Source organism: Bos taurus, chromosome 22 (assembly GCF_002263795.3).
Source record: "Bos taurus isolate L1 Dominette 01449 registration number 42190680 breed Hereford chromosome 22, ARS-UCD2.0, whole genome shotgun sequence".
Lineage (NCBI taxonomy): Eukaryota > Metazoa > Chordata > Mammalia > Artiodactyla > Bovidae > Bos > Bos taurus.
Genome location: NC_037349.1, coordinates 56,623,666 through 56,638,453, shown reverse-complemented (window position 1 = coordinate 56,638,453; position 14,788 = coordinate 56,623,666). Strand labels below are relative to the sequence as shown.

Sequence of the window (14,788 nt, the reverse complement as noted above, 5' to 3'; positions counted from 1 at the left end):
TTTTCCTCTATTTATTTGCATTGTTCATTAAAGAGGGCCTTTTATCTCTCCTTGCTATTCTTTGGAACTCTACATTCACTTGGAAATATCTTTCCCTTTCTCCTTTGCTTTTTGCTTCTCTTCTTTCCTCAGCTATTTGTACAGCCCCCTCAGACAACCACTTCTCCTTCTTGCATTTCTTTTTCTTTGGGATGGTTTTGGTCACTGCCTCCTGCAGTGTTGTGAACCTCTGTCCATAGTTCTTCAGGCACTCTGTCTACAAGATCTAATCCCTTGAATCTATTCATCACCTCCACTGTGTAACCATAAGGGATTTGATTTAGATCATACCTGAATGGCCTAGTGGTTTTCCCTATTTTTTTCAATTTAAACCTGAATTTTGGGATAAGGAGCTGATGATCTGAGCCACAGTCAGCTTCCAGTCTTGTTTTCACTGGCTGTACAGAGCTTCTCCATCTTTGGCTGTGAAGAATATAATCAATCTGATTTCGGTGTTGACCATCTGGTGATGTCCGTGTGTAGAGTTGTCTCTTGAGTTGTTGGAAGAGGGTGTTTGCTATGACCAGTGCGTTCTCTTGGCAAAGCTCTTTTAGCCTTTGCTCTGCTTCATGTTGTACTCCAAGGCCAAACTTGCCTATTATTCCAGGTATCTCTTGATTTCCTGCTTTTGCATTCCAATTCCCCACGAAGAAAAGGACATCTTTTTTTGGTGTTAGTTCTAAAAAGTCTTGTAGGTCTTCATAGAACCACTCAACTGCAGCTTCTTCAGCATTAGTGGTTGGGGCATAGACTTGAATATATAGTGTAATGATGAATGGTCTGCCTTGGAAATGAATCAAGATCATACTGTCGTTTTTGAAATTGCACCCAAGTACTGCATTTCAGACTCTGGTTGATGAAGATTTCCTCCATTTCTTCTAGGGGATTCTTGCCCACAGTAGTACATAGAATGGTCTTCTGAATTACATTTGCCTGTTCCTGTCCATTTTAGTTCACTGATTCCTAAGATGTTGATGTGCACTCTTACCATCTCCTGCTTGACCAGGTCCAATTTACCTTGATTTACAGGCCTAACACTCCAGGTTCTTACACAAATTGTTCTTTACAGCATTGGACTTTACTTTCACCACCAAACACATCCACAGCTAAGCAACATTCCCACTTTGGCTCAGCCTCCTTGTTCCTTCTGGAGCTATTAGCAATTGCCCTCCACTCTTCCCCAGTAGCATATTGGATGCCTTCCAACCTGGGAGGCTCATTTTCCAGTGTTATATCTTTTTGCTTTTTCATACTGTTCATGTTCATGGGGTTCTCGCAGCAAGAATACTACAGTGGTTTGCCATTCCCTTCTCCAGTGGACTGCATTTTGTCAGAACTCTCCACTGTGACCCGTCCATCTTGGGTGGCCCTGCACAGCATGGCTTGTAACTTGATTAAGTTATGCAGGCCCCTTCAACACTGATGACTTAATTCTAAAGAATGCCAACCCCACTGGAACAAGATCCTCCCCAACTATAATAAGTCGATCAGAATGGGGATTACTTAAACAGGGTGGTCAGGGAAGACCTATCTGAGGAGTGACCTTTGATACCAGCTGTGGGAGCGGCGGTTACAAAGGCCAAGGCAGGAGCGAGCTCAGTGCATCCGAAGAGAAGTGAAGCAGCCTGCTGGGAAGAGTCACAGGGCTGGAGGCAGTGAAGGCAGGTATGCAGCCAGGCGCCTGGGAGCAGGGGGTCTTCCCGTGTTGGGAAGGTGGCTTGGGCTGCCCCAGAGATGAGGCTGTGGGACCAGAGTGCGGGGCCCTTTGGAGAAGTACAGGCAGGAGGAGACCACTGGTTTTCAGACGAGATCAGGTGCATTCAGGGTGGTATGGCCATAGACCCACTGGTCTTCAGAGCAGCTCTCGATTTGGATCTGGATAGAACTAAAGTAGTTATCAAACCACTTTTCTCTTAAAAACTGTCGAGGGACCCTAAGGAGCATCTTACGTGGATTATATCTGTTGATGTTTACCTAATTATATATTTAAATGAAAATTTAAGTATGTGTTTATTAACTCATTTTACATGCTAACCCACTGAAATAATATTTTTATGAAAAACAACTATATTTTTTCAAAGCAAAACAAGTCGAGTGAGAAGAATAGCATAGTTTTTTCATTTTTGCAAAGACTGTAAGGTGAGGCTGAAGAGAAGCACCCTGGACTCTCACATCTGCTGCTCCGTTCAGCCTCTTGTGGTATCGCATGTGTCAGAGCCTCTGGGGAGAATGAGCCTTAATCTCAGGAAATGGTTTTGACCTTGTGGCCCCCCTTCAAGGGTCTTGGGGACTCTAGGATCTTCCAACTGGCCACACCTCAAGGACCACTGCTATAAAAAGAAATGCCATCAGGTGGCCAGGAGAGGGTGGCGATGGGGTGGATTGGGGTGATTTCTGAGGGTCGGGAAGGTGTTTCCTTAGCAGAGCCTTGCCACTCCTTAAAAGCCCTGCACCTTCACAGCTGTGGTCTTGTGTCCTGAACACTGGGCAGGGAGGACAGCAGCCGTCAGCACCAAGGACAGCAGCCGGGGGGGGGGGGGCTTGGGGGGCCCTCCAGGGTACCTGTCGTTTGATCAGCCGTCAGCACCAAGGACAGCAGCCTGAGGGGTGGCAGGGAACTGCCTTTCTGCTGCCACCTGCACCAGAGGGCCCTTGACAGGGAACCTGTCGTTTGATCATAAGCCTCGTCCTCCGTCCTCAGGTTTACAAAGAAAGTAGCATGTAGAGCCACCGTTTTAGTTGCCGTCTACTGCAGACCAGCCTCACCTGAGTCTTTCAGGTGCAAACGCAGATCCCAGCCCCCTTCTACAGACAGAGCAAATAGCAGGGCCTGTTTCCCGTGTCAGTGCTGGGCATCCTTTTGTTTTTGTCAGAAGGTTATTTTTATTTCCATATCCAGGTGATCTTACCCAGCTGAGCCTGATTTTGCCGTTTCCCCCTTGTATCCCCATGTGAGGGAAGCATGGTGTCATATGATGAAGTTAATGGAAAGATGGGGTTTACTTGTTAGGAAATCACTTTACAGCAAGTGACCAAGAAACTCATTTGATTGTGAGTCAGCCCAAGTCTGCATTGCTCACTTTCCACAAACTTCTTCATTTTTCTTCTACAATTTTTTTCCCTGGTTATTTTACAGAGGAAAATCCAATGAGCAAAAGTTTCTACTGTTATTGCTCTTTATGTCGTTTTTCAGTTTAACTGTGTGGTTTTTTAAAAGAGAAAATACATGGAAAATTTCATAAAAGTGTTGTTTTTTTTTCACTGATTTTAAACTATTCTGTGACATTCCTATTTACCCCTTGAAATTTGAATGAACCATTTATGTTTAAAAGTTTGTGACCAATTGGATGGTACAAAGGACATTCATTGATATTTAAGGCAAAAATAAATCTGTGAAATAGTTTTTCGAGAACAAGGAACAGTTTCTGATGAGCGTTTTCTCCTTGTCCTGTTTTAGGCCTTCTTCCTGGTCTATGCGCTGGGATGTCTGAGTATTTACTATGAAAAGGTAAGGTGTTTTATTCACACAATCCACTTAAAATTGCCTGATGCCAAAAGCACGTTGTGATCCTTTTCATATTGCTTTACTCCAAGTGTATCTACTTTCACTGGATAAAACTGGAATTGAATTTTTTTTCTCTAAGTTTAGCCTTTGGATCCTGAATTGGGACTGTTCAGGCAAAAAAAGCCAACTTTGACCCTTTGAGACTAAATTTCATTCCCAGATCCTAGGAGAAGAGCAGTGTCTTTATCTGATGATCAGGAAATCCGTGAGAATGGTACTGAAAATTAACAGCAGAAACGAAAACCGCCTGTGCTTAGCACCCGATTCAGTGAAGGTTGTGAGTCAGGTACCTCGCACGCGGTACTTCTGGGCCTTATCTCCGTGCGTGAAGAGTTTTACAGATGAGGTAACTGAGGCTCAGGAAATGAGCCACTCACAGGGTCACGCAGCTGGTCTGGTTAGAATTAGCATTTGAACTGATGCCAGGGCAGCTCCGAAGCCCACAGTTTTGTGCTGTAGCCTGCTGCCCTTGGAAGATCATTAATCCTGTTTCCAGTGAAGGAGCTGGGGGCGGTGGGAGGTGAGAGTTCACCGCACACGTCTGTACTTTTTGAATTTTGGACCTTGTGAATACAACACCTCTTCAAAAAACCTCATGAAGTTAAAATCAAGGTGAAAAAGGTAAGCAGAACATCAGACGGGAGAAGTGAGTGAAGTTGCTCAGTCGTGTCTAACTCTTTGCGACCCCATGGACTGTAGCCTACCAGGCTCCTCCATCCATGAGATTTTCCAGGCAAGAATACTGGAGTGGGTTGCCATTTCCTTTTCCAGGGGATCTTCCCAACCCAGGAATTGAACCTGGGTCTCCTGCATTGTAGGCAGACGCTTTACCATCTGAGCCACCAGGGAAGCCAGGAGAACGTGTATTTTATTTTGTCCTTGGGAGCACATGTCTTATCACTCAGCAGATTCTAACCCCATAAATCTTTTTCACGAGTATTCCCGTGGTTTGGGAACGGGTGTGTGGCTGGCGGGTGACTCCTTTTCTCAGGTGGCGGCCCTTCTCAGCCCGCCCTGCGTCCTCCCCTGGGCCCTTGCCAACACTCGTCAGGACGTGCCGGCTGCCTATAGCATCCTCAGCCTCTGAAACGCGGCGAGCTGTCCAAGTCAGAGTCCAGCCTTCTCCACCAGACTCTTGTTTGTTTTGTGGGGGGATGGATTTGAGGACCACACCCATACGGAGTTTCCACTGTAGGAACAACTGTTTTGGGGGTTTTGTTTTTTGTTGTTTTTTTAAAGAAGAAAAAAATTCTCAACTTTAGCTCATGTTTATAGTATTAAGATCTTAGGCCGAGACAAACTGATCAAGTCTTATTGAGTGACTGAGCCGTAAACCAAGTAAAGAATGGCTCCTTTTACTCAAGGCTGAAATGAAGCAGGAAGCTTCTCACACTTCCCTGGTGCTTCGTGTGGTGGTTTTGAATTGATACGTGAGAATGTTATCTCATGGTATCGTCAAACGAGCAGTTGGATTATTAATTTGTGCTGTGGGATTAATTACCTAGTTTCAGAGACTAAATGGAGTATCTTTTCTATTAAGGCTTTTACAGAATTCACTTTTTGCATTTCTGAACGTGGCCCACCATACTGTAGCTACCCGTCAGGGTCTCTACATGCTGGAACGTGCGCCCTCGGCTTTGGTGGGCCCCGGCCCAGCCCCGTTCCTCTGGCTGGGCTGTTCTCTCCCAGCACCCTGTCCACTGCCCTCCCTGCCCTCACTTGGCTGCTCCCTGTCTCCAGAGTGGCTGTCTCGGGGGGGCTTCGCCCAGGTCCTCTGTGACTGTGCTGTCCAGTAGAAATATGATGGGAGCCTCACACGAGAGCCTCATGCATAATTTTTAATTTTCTAGTAGCCACACTGAAAAGGTTTTTATTATTTTTAGTCAGCTGAAGTTGATGTACATAGTTTATTTAACCGAACATATTTAAGACTACTGAGATAGTCTTAACCCGACATATTTAAACTGCTTCTCTTTTGCATATGAAGTTTGCATTCTCTTTTGCGTACGAAGTCTTTGAAATTCAGTGTGTGTTTATGGCAGTTCAGGGGAGTGGCTGGCGGCCGCCACACTGGACATCTTGGGTCTGTATCTTCCAGCTAAAGCCCTTCATCGTGGGCACCATCTTCAGCTCACATTTGGTAGAGATGCTGTTGATGCGCTGGCCAGGTGACCGGTGGGTACACGCATAGTAAGTAATGCCTGGTCTTCTCCCACCAACCACAGGAGCCTTTGACGATCATGAAGCTCTGGAACGCTTTCTCCACAGTTCAGCCCACGTTCAGGACGACCTACATGGCATACCATCACTTCCGCAGCAAGGGCTGGGTGCCCAAGCCCGGACTTAAGTACGGAACAGATTTGTGTAAGTGATTCCTTGGCCTCGCAGGCACGTGAACCAGGCTTAGGGTCCGGGTCAGATCCCGGGGAGAACATCGAATCGGTTGTGTGTGGTTGCTGTTTTTTCCTGAGGTGCTGTCCTCCTCCTGGCTTAGATAAGAGCATTTGGATGAGGGTGGAGGGTATGTTTTTCCCTCTTGTCTGCTCTGAGATCTTAAAAGAGAGTCCACAGCCCCCACCCCCACCTCTCATTAGTTTGTGATCCTGTGATGAAGGGCGGTCCCTTGTCTTCTGGGAGAGTTTCGTTTGGCAAATTATGTGTTGCTGCTAAGTCGCTTCAGTCGTGTCCGACTCTGTGCGACCCCATAGACAGCAACCCACCAGGCTCCTCCATCCATGGGATTTTCCAGGCAAGAGGACTGGAGTGTGCAGTTACCACTAATAATCATGGTGTACTGGTGATGGTAGTGACAGCAATCATTTCTTGAGCCCTCACTGAGTGCCAGGCGTTCGACATTCATGACCTCATTTAATCCTAACAGCAGTTGTACGAGACTGGTGCTCTCGAGCCTCATTTTTCTGATAAGGAGACTGCAGTTGTGGTAGAAAGGGTCACCTGCCCCTAAAAGTTTCCAGGGTGAGTATCAGAGTACTGCACTCTGAATGCTGGAACCCAGGCTCTTAGAAACTGCATACGGCACTGCCTCCCTGCTCTTTATTTAAAGGAAGGAGTTGGGGCCCGGCAAGCACCCCATTCACCAGAATATTGCTGAGGGTCTCGTGTGAGCCAGGTCTTCTTAGGTGCCAGGAACACCCAGGAGCTGCCTGGGTGGGCACGCTCCTTACATGCTGGGAGGGGGACAAGCAAGCAGACATACAAATATGCACTGTAATTTCAGGGTACTGAGAAAAACAGAGTGGAATAAAGGGACAGAGAGTAAAAGGAAGGTAGATGGTTAGGAGAAGACTCTGAAAAGATGCGCCCCAAACACCAACAACTCAAGTGCAACCCCAGTGAAGGAACAGGTCCCCTGAGAGTGTAGAGAAGAACCCCCAGGGCCCAGGGGAGTAACCCTTTGCAGAGGCGCAAAGGCCCCGAGGCAGGAACGAGTCCAGCAGGTCTCAGTGCGTCCAGAGCGCCGGGGTCCGTCCCCGGGGAGAGTCAGGCTGGGGGAGATCACGTGGGCCCTGGCACAGACTTGGGATGTTATTCTGCCTATTGGAAGTCTGAGGGGATCTCAAGCAAAGGAGTGACTTATATTTAACGACTCGATTCAGTAGGACCTTTGCTTTGTTACTAACAGATGGTGGGGTTAGGGTGGGACGAGGGGAGCAAAAGGTGGAAGCAGAGAGAGGAGTCAGGGAAGCTGACCTGACCAGCCTTGCAGGTGGAATAGGAAGTAGGGTCTGGGGGAGGAGAGGAGTTCAGGGTCACGCCTAGATTCTTGGATTTGTGTTTTGGACATAGTAAGTCAACTGGGAGTAGGGGGAGGGGGAAGATGCTGTGAAGATGAACAGTTCTGGAGCCCAGGAGGAGTTGGGGGAGGGGGAAGATGCTGTGAAGATGAACAGTTCTGGAGCCCAGGAGAGCCTCGAGGTACACTCTTGCTGGGGGCTGGTTGCATCACTAGGCCTGGGCACGTGGGCGAAGGTCCTTGGGATCCCCTACCGCAGGGGTCCCCAACCTCCAGGATCGAACGCCTGGTGATCTGAGGTGGAGCCGATGTACTGATAGTAGAAAGATGTGATGTACGTGAGTCATTCCCAGACCCCACCGGTCCATGGAAAAACTGTCCTCCACGGAACCAGCCTGCAGTGCCAGAACGTTTGGGGGCCACTGCCCTCCAGCACTGCTGCTCCTGATAAGCCCCTGAAACTTTGCCACATCCACCCAGTGGGTGCTTCCTGGGAGCTCTTGAGAATTGTATGTGAGGTGCAAACAAAGATGTCAAGGTGTTTGAGAGGACTCCTGTGACGTCATGGCCCCTGAGGTCTACAGGCTCGATCATGTACTGCTCCATGTATTTTTGAGCCTTTCCTTGTTAATACACAAAGAAAGCCAGTTCAGTCTTTTAAATCAAGTGTTCTAAAATCAAGTGTGCTTAACCTAGAATCATAAGATGGTATTCGAGGGGCCCCAGGCACCCCCCCCAGAATTTTATTCAAAATTGCATGTTTGTAAATGGGTGCATTTTTCTGTGTCAAGAATGGGTGGTGGTTGTTGTTCAGTCTCTAAGTCATGTCCGACTCTGTAAGCCCATGGACTGCAGCACACCAGGTTCCCCTGTCCTTCACTGTCCTGGAATCTGCTCAGATTCATGTCCCTTGAGTCAGTGATGCTGTCTAACCATCCCATCCTCTGCCACCCCCTTCTGCTTTCATTAAATTCTCAAAGTGGGTCAGCAATATATATAAAGCTAAGGAGTGCCCACCCCTCTAAGATAAAGGCTCCTGTTGTTTCTTCCGGGCCTGGGTTTCAGGTACAGATGTCCTAACTCTGGGTCACCACGTGAATGATCAGGATGACCTTGAGCTTAGCTTACAGAGTCACCCACAGGTCATGGCACTTAAATGAGGTGAGCCTGTGGCCTGGCCATCACCGGCTCCCGCCTGCCCTCTTCCTCCCTGGGGAAGAGCAGCCGCCCAGGCTGCACACTCGGCAGGCCTTGGCCAGTGCGCTTGGTGAATGGGTGAAACATAAGCGGGATTTTCCAGCCAGCAAGGCCACAGTGACGCACTCAGAGGCAGCGGGGTGACGGAGAGAGCCTTTGGGGCTCGCGGCCAGCTCAGTGTCTTGCTGCCTTTGTGACCTCAGAAAGGTTACTGTGCCTCTCAGCTTCCGGTCACTCATCATGTAACATGGATACCATCATATTTATAAAGCAACATCTGTATAAAAAGTAAAAACAGAAAATTGCAGGGGCGGGGCCTCTGTCAAGTGTGGTGTAAGCATACCTTATCCATGTGCTTTCAGTACTCAAGTCATCTTTGTGGAGGGTGAGTAGAGAGAACTTGCTCATTTAAAAATAAACAGCCTTATAAGGATGGATGAAAGGGTGGACAGACGGACAGACTTTTTAAAAAGGAGGAAAATCCATCCACTGCTGTTTCCCAGCTCCCCAAGGCCTTTGCCCTGCTGGGGGGTGTTTTATGCACTTGGAGACACTTGTGTGGTTACTATGAGCCCAGGTCCTGGCCCAGCAGTGCCGGGAAGGGCATCTTCAGGCCAGAGTCCGGGAGCTGTGCTGGCCAGCGGTGAGGGATGTGGCCCCCCGACCTTGGCCCCCGCCCCAGGCGCAGAAATAGGGTGCTGCCTGTGTCTAACACTGCTGTTTTCCTTTGGGAGGCTGGCAGTGTGAGACCACACATACGCTAGAGCTGCCGGCACAGGTAACACCCAGGCATGCTCCCTTCACAGTTGTTCCTGCTCACAGAGGCAGGGACTCACGACAGAGGGCCGCTGTGAAACTCAGGGAGACTCTTCCCTGGACTAAGTCCTGTGAGTCCAGTTTCACTCCAGCAGCAGCACGTGGAATGGGCAGCACAACCTCAGATCAGGCGCAGCTGCCCGGCCACTTGACTGTGAATGCCCACGGCAGACAGCCAGGCCAGGAGCCACGCGAGAGCCCTTCCTCACACACCCCCATCCCCCCACGAGAGCCCCTCCTCACCACATCCCCATCCCCTGCAAAGCGCCCTTGGCTGCCGGCTCCATGGCCACCATCAGCTTGCCTGTTGCTTTTCTCCTTCCATCTCGTTTCATCTTCACGCTCCATGAGGCTTGTGGCACTCACCTCCTCCTACAGCTGAGGAAATTGAGGTTTCAGAGGGTCAGGGCAGTCACCAAGGGTCCCACAGCTGGTTGTTGTCGTTCAGTCATTCAGTCGTGTCCAACGCTTTGCGACCCCATGGACTGCAACGCGCCAGGCTTCCCTGTCCTTTACTATCTCCCAGAGTTTGCTCACATTCATGTCCATTGAGTCAGTGATGCTATCCAACTGTCTCATCCTCTGTTGCCCTCTTCTCCTCCTGCCTTCAGTCTTTCCCAGCATCAGGGTGTTTTCTAATGAGTCGGCTCTTCACATCGGGTAGCCAAAGTGTTTCAATGAATCAGTCCTTTCAATGAATATTCAGGGTTGATTTCTCTTAGGGTTGACTGGTTTGATCTCCTTGCAGTCCAAAGGACAAGAGTCTCGGTTCTCCAGAACTATGGTTCAAAAGCAGCAATTCTTCGATGCTCTGCCTTCCTTAAGGTCTGACTCTCACATCCATACATGACTACTGGAAAAGCCATAGCTTTGACTAGACGGACCTTTGTCGGCAAAGCGATGTCTCTGCTATTTAATATTCTGTCTAGGTTTTTCATAGCTTTTCTTCCAAGGAGCAAGCATCTTTTAATTTCATGGCTGTAGTCACTGTCTACAGTGATTTTTGGAGCCCAAGAAAATAAAATCTATCACTGTTTCCACTTTTTCCCTTTCTATTTGCCATGAAATTATGGGACCAGATGGTTGATTTTAGTTTTTTTAATGTTGAGTTTTAACCACAGTTGGTAAGTACAGAGATTAGGGCTCTTTATGACTCAGTTCCGTGTAGTTCCCACCATAGCTAAGTAGTGTTGCCAGCCAGAAAGCCAAACACCAACTTGAGGATTTTTATTTTTGTCCTAGACATGCAGTTGCTGGTGGCCTTAACCCAGAGTTCTAGTTACTCCTGAGCCTCCTTCCCACCCATTTCAGTTTTGGATTCACATTGACTGTTTGGTCACGTGATTTCACAGCTCCCTGCAAATTAGAAGTTGCAAATCGGACAAAATATGGGAGCCGTGGGAAGCCAGTAGACAGCATGTCCAGAGCCCAGAGAACCATCACGTGTCATGGAGAGCTGGCAGCTGGCTCTGCCCCGGGGAGAGGCATCAGGGCCCCGGTGCCCTCACCCTGCAGGGAGGAGGGCCTTCATCCCATCTCTTCTCCAGTCCTTTCCTAAGCCACCCTCTTGGCTTGTTTTTCCTACTGACTGTGTTTTTGTTAACATCGTCCACATTTGTATATCTAATCCCTATTAATTCATAAGTGGTTTTGGACACAGCTCCTCAGAAGATTCTCCTCCGTAATTATGAAAGGAAAGTCACTTAGTCGTGTCCGACTCTTTGTGACCCCATGGACTGTAGCCCACCAGGCTCCTCCCATCCCTGGGATTTTCCAGGCAAGAATACTGGAGTGGGTTGCCATTTTATAACACCGTATAATACCTAAGGGAAATTGGAGTTATTCATTAGCATCATCTAAGTATTCAGTCCGTCTTTTCAGTTTCCCGCTTGTCCCCACAGTGTCTTCTGTGGCTGTTTGGGTTCTAATTTTTTTTTTTTTGACAGGCTCCACTCGAGGTTCATTTATCACACGGAGCACTTACCATCTTATAGTTTCCTAGGGAGGCCATAAGAAATGACCACAAACCGGGGCCCATAAAGCCGCAGAAGGTCCGGAGGCCAGGAGCCTCAAACCGCGGTGTGGGCGGGGCCACGCCCCCTCCGCCCCTCCCCTCGTCCAGGTTCCGGTGGCGCCAGGCGTTCCTTGGCAAGTGGCTGTGTCGCTCAGTCTCTGCAAAGTTCCTTCTTCCCAACACGATCACATTCACGGGATTGGGATGCAGACGTGTCTTTGGGGGCCACCATTCAACCAGCACTGCAGTCTCTTCAGTCTCTCTTCATCTAAGAGCCCCTCCACCTGCTGGTTTTCTGTGACTTCGACTCGTGAAGTCCTGTAGGATGTCCCACAGTCTGGGTAGGTCTGATCACTTCCTCGTGGTTAGGGGTTAGGCTCAGGCTCACCAGTTTTCAGCCGGCACAGGTGATGTGTGTCCTTAGGGCCCACGTCCAGGAGTGGATGGTGTCAGGTTGTCCTGCTGCTGGTGAAGCCGCTTGTTTGCTAAGCTGGTTGTTGTCAGACGTCTACATTTTCCCTTTTGTAGTTCACAAGTGTTTATAGAGTGAGACTGAGTATCTGGTACCCCGGTAGTTACAGTGGTGCCCCGAATTAATTATTGTCCTTGTCACCATTTTCACCAGTTATTGCCCTCCACCGTTCATTCCACACGTCGCATCCTCTCTTCTCTGTGTTCCTTCAGACTTTATTTTAAATACCCAGTATGCCTTAGACTTCTGAAGTTTTCATCTTTTCTACTTGGAGGCCTTTCTGTAAAACTCTTTCCCTTTTTTGCTCTGGATGCACTGTTACTATGGTAATGACTGTTATCACAGGTAACTTTTCAAGCACCTCCACCTACATTACTTTCCCCGATTCCCATAAGGAGATTGGAACACGGGTGTCATCGTGTGGTCTCGGCACTGCTGAGCCTTGAACAGGGGTCTGACTGATGCTGTGTTCGTGCTTCTAACCCTTGAGGTGTACCTCCATCGTAGTCAGACATCCGAAGGGCCCGAAGTAGGGGGTCAGACTTTCTTTCAAGCTGTGTCATCTTCCAGTTGAGTCTCATCCATGAAGGGTATGTAACTGATCAGAGATAATGGCATTTGAGAACTGAAAGAGATCTTAATTTCCCTTCATGTCTTCATTTTATGGCTTCGGGGACCGAGCCTCAGAGAAGTTAATGACGTGCTTAGAGCCCCACAACTGGGAGTGGCAGAGGTCTGAACAAAGCAGAGCCCCGAATTCAGCCTCATCCTGGTAGGGGGTCTCCTTCCACTGCACCACAGCCCAGAAGTTGAGAAATGGGTGTTTAGACATTAACTTCCGTTTGGACCCTTACCCAGTGAATTTGAGCTGACTTGCCAAATAATTTAAATATGATTTAAATCAGAATTCTGTTCATAATAAGGAAATACAGCCATGAGAAGTAGCGGTGGAGGGTTGCTGTATCATCAGTAGGGTCTTTCACCCGTTCTGACCTCATGGTGCTGGAGCCAAATGGAAACGTGATTAACTACAGGATCGATGTGGCCCAGAAGGAAAAGTTCTATCAGTTCTTCAAGGGAACAAAACTTTTCTGCCTTGGTTTTTCCAAGAGCTCATGGATATAATTGTGTTAGTTAAGGTAGTGCCTGCAGCTATGGTTGCCCCAGATTTCAGGGGCTTAGCGAGCACTTGAAGTTAATTCTGTTTCTGTGAAATCCAAAGCTGGTATCCAGATGGTGGTTGGACCAACTCCCAAAGGGGCTGCAGGAGCCTGGCTTCTTCATGTGGCCCCACGGGCTTCACGCGGCTTCAGAAAGTGACAGGCACAGGCTTGGTGTCTGCGAGGGCTTCAGGGCCAGCCCAGAAGGGCCCATGATGCCCAGTCATGCCCAGCCGGGTGCTCGGGAGGCTGAGACGGGTCTCTCACGTGTCAGGAAAAGGAGCAGACGGGTTTGGTAGGCAGATGGCTGCGCCCTATCTTGCTTGAATTTGGAGTTCATTTGTGGGGTGTGGGTGGGACGAGGGCATTAGGGTCTCGACAACAGATTTGCTTTGCTAATTGCATTCTATTCCAGGGAAAAAACAGTTTGGGTTTTGAAACTAGACCAGAGGGAGTGCTGCAGATCACCCACGTGTGGAGCACTGGGTATTCATGTCCCTTTGAGGATAGAAAGCACTTCATCAAGTAATAAAATGAGAGTTTGATTTCGAGTGGTCATGCATTTTCTTTTTCCTTTGCAGTGCTGTATCGAAAAGGCCCTCCGTTTTACCATGCAAGGTTTGGAGTGATTTTTTTTTTTTTTCTGTTGGAGTGCAGTTGATTTACAATGTTGTGTGGGTTTCAGGTGTACAGCAAAGCGATTGATACGCATACACATATATTCTTTACTTTTTAGATTCTTTTTTCGTATAGGTTATCACAGAATATTGAGTAGAATTCCCTGTGCTATACACTAGGTCCTTGTTCATTATCTGTCTTATACAGAGCAGTGGGTGTGTGTTCATCCCAAGCTCCTGATTTAATGGGGTGATTTTTAAATAAGGTAATGACTTAAAGGGACAGGAGGAAATTTCTGAGCTCCAGTTTAATTTTCAGAGGCACACGATTCCTCCTGGCCTAATAGGAGTCAAATTCCTCTGGCCTAATAGGAATCAATACTATATGTCTGTACCTTGTACATTAATGTCCTTACGCTATAAAACAAATAGGTCAGGATAGTAAACATTGAGTTAATCTGTATAGTTACTAATATAGAGTAATTGTTCATCTTCATATCAGTGAATGTTAGTATCTAAACAGGTGAGTGAATTCACAGCTTTCATGTTGAGAGAGAGATTCCTGTTCCTTTCCTGTAATTGCTGAAATCAGGCTGACTGTCTGTGATGTAAAGTATGAGTTTTTCATTAAAATATTTTTCCCAGGCGTAGTTTAGGGGAATTCAGGACCAGATGATGTATGCTTCTGTCTTCTGCACTGTCGTTCTTGGTAGGACAGAGTTCTTTTTAAATGGGTTGCCATCGTGCTTTTCATTTCTGGAATGCGCCTACCGTGTTTTCCAGTTACTCCGTCATCGTGGAGCTGGTGGACGACCGTTTCCAGGGTGCTCCTCGCAGACCTCTCAGCTGGAGGTCCCTGGCTGCCTTGAGCAGAGTGTCAGTCAGTGTCTCCAAGGTAACAGCATCAGCTTTGGGTCACATGTCACTTAAACGGTTGGATCTTCATATTAAATGTTTCGGAAGCATGGAAGTCATCTGTGGGCACTGCAAGCATTTGTGCCAGCGGAGCTCTAGAAGCTGGCCCTCCTCTCATGCCCTCCCCTCTGCCCCAATCCAGGGACTGAGCCCCGAGGTTCCCCATGGGCATGGGTGTCAGCGAGCCTTGCCTTCCTTCCCGGGGGCAGGACCCACCAGCACGTGCTCAGAATCCACCC

At 48.2% G+C, this 14,788-nt stretch overlaps 1 protein-coding gene, 1 long non-coding RNA gene and 1 other non-coding gene across 4 annotated transcripts in view; 2 read left to right on the top strand and 1 right to left on the bottom strand.

The window, feature by feature from the left end:
- PPARG-TSEN2 overlaps positions 1-14,788 on the top strand; it is a 214,416-nt gene that overhangs the window by 194,522 nt on the left and 5,106 nt on the right. For both annotated transcript variants that reach the window (NR_003096.1, NR_003097.1), the window contains 4 exon segments: positions 3,497-3,547; positions 5,830-5,968; positions 13,599-13,635; positions 14,418-14,529. This is a non-coding gene — a long non-coding RNA (PPARG-TSEN2).
- The window catches only part of TSEN2 (tRNA splicing endonuclease subunit 2), a 43,151-nt gene that overhangs the window by 23,257 nt on the left and 5,106 nt on the right, over positions 1-14,788 (top strand). The window contains 4 exon segments of the mRNA NM_001042477.1: positions 3,497-3,547; positions 5,830-5,968; positions 13,599-13,635; positions 14,418-14,529. Coding sequence (NP_001035942.1) covers positions 3,497-3,547; positions 5,830-5,968; positions 13,599-13,635; positions 14,418-14,529 — 339 coding nt within the window.
- On the bottom strand, positions 4,382-4,453 carry TRNAC-ACA (transfer RNA cysteine (anticodon ACA)). Its single transcript has one exon. It is a non-coding gene; the product is annotated as a tRNA-Cys (tRNA).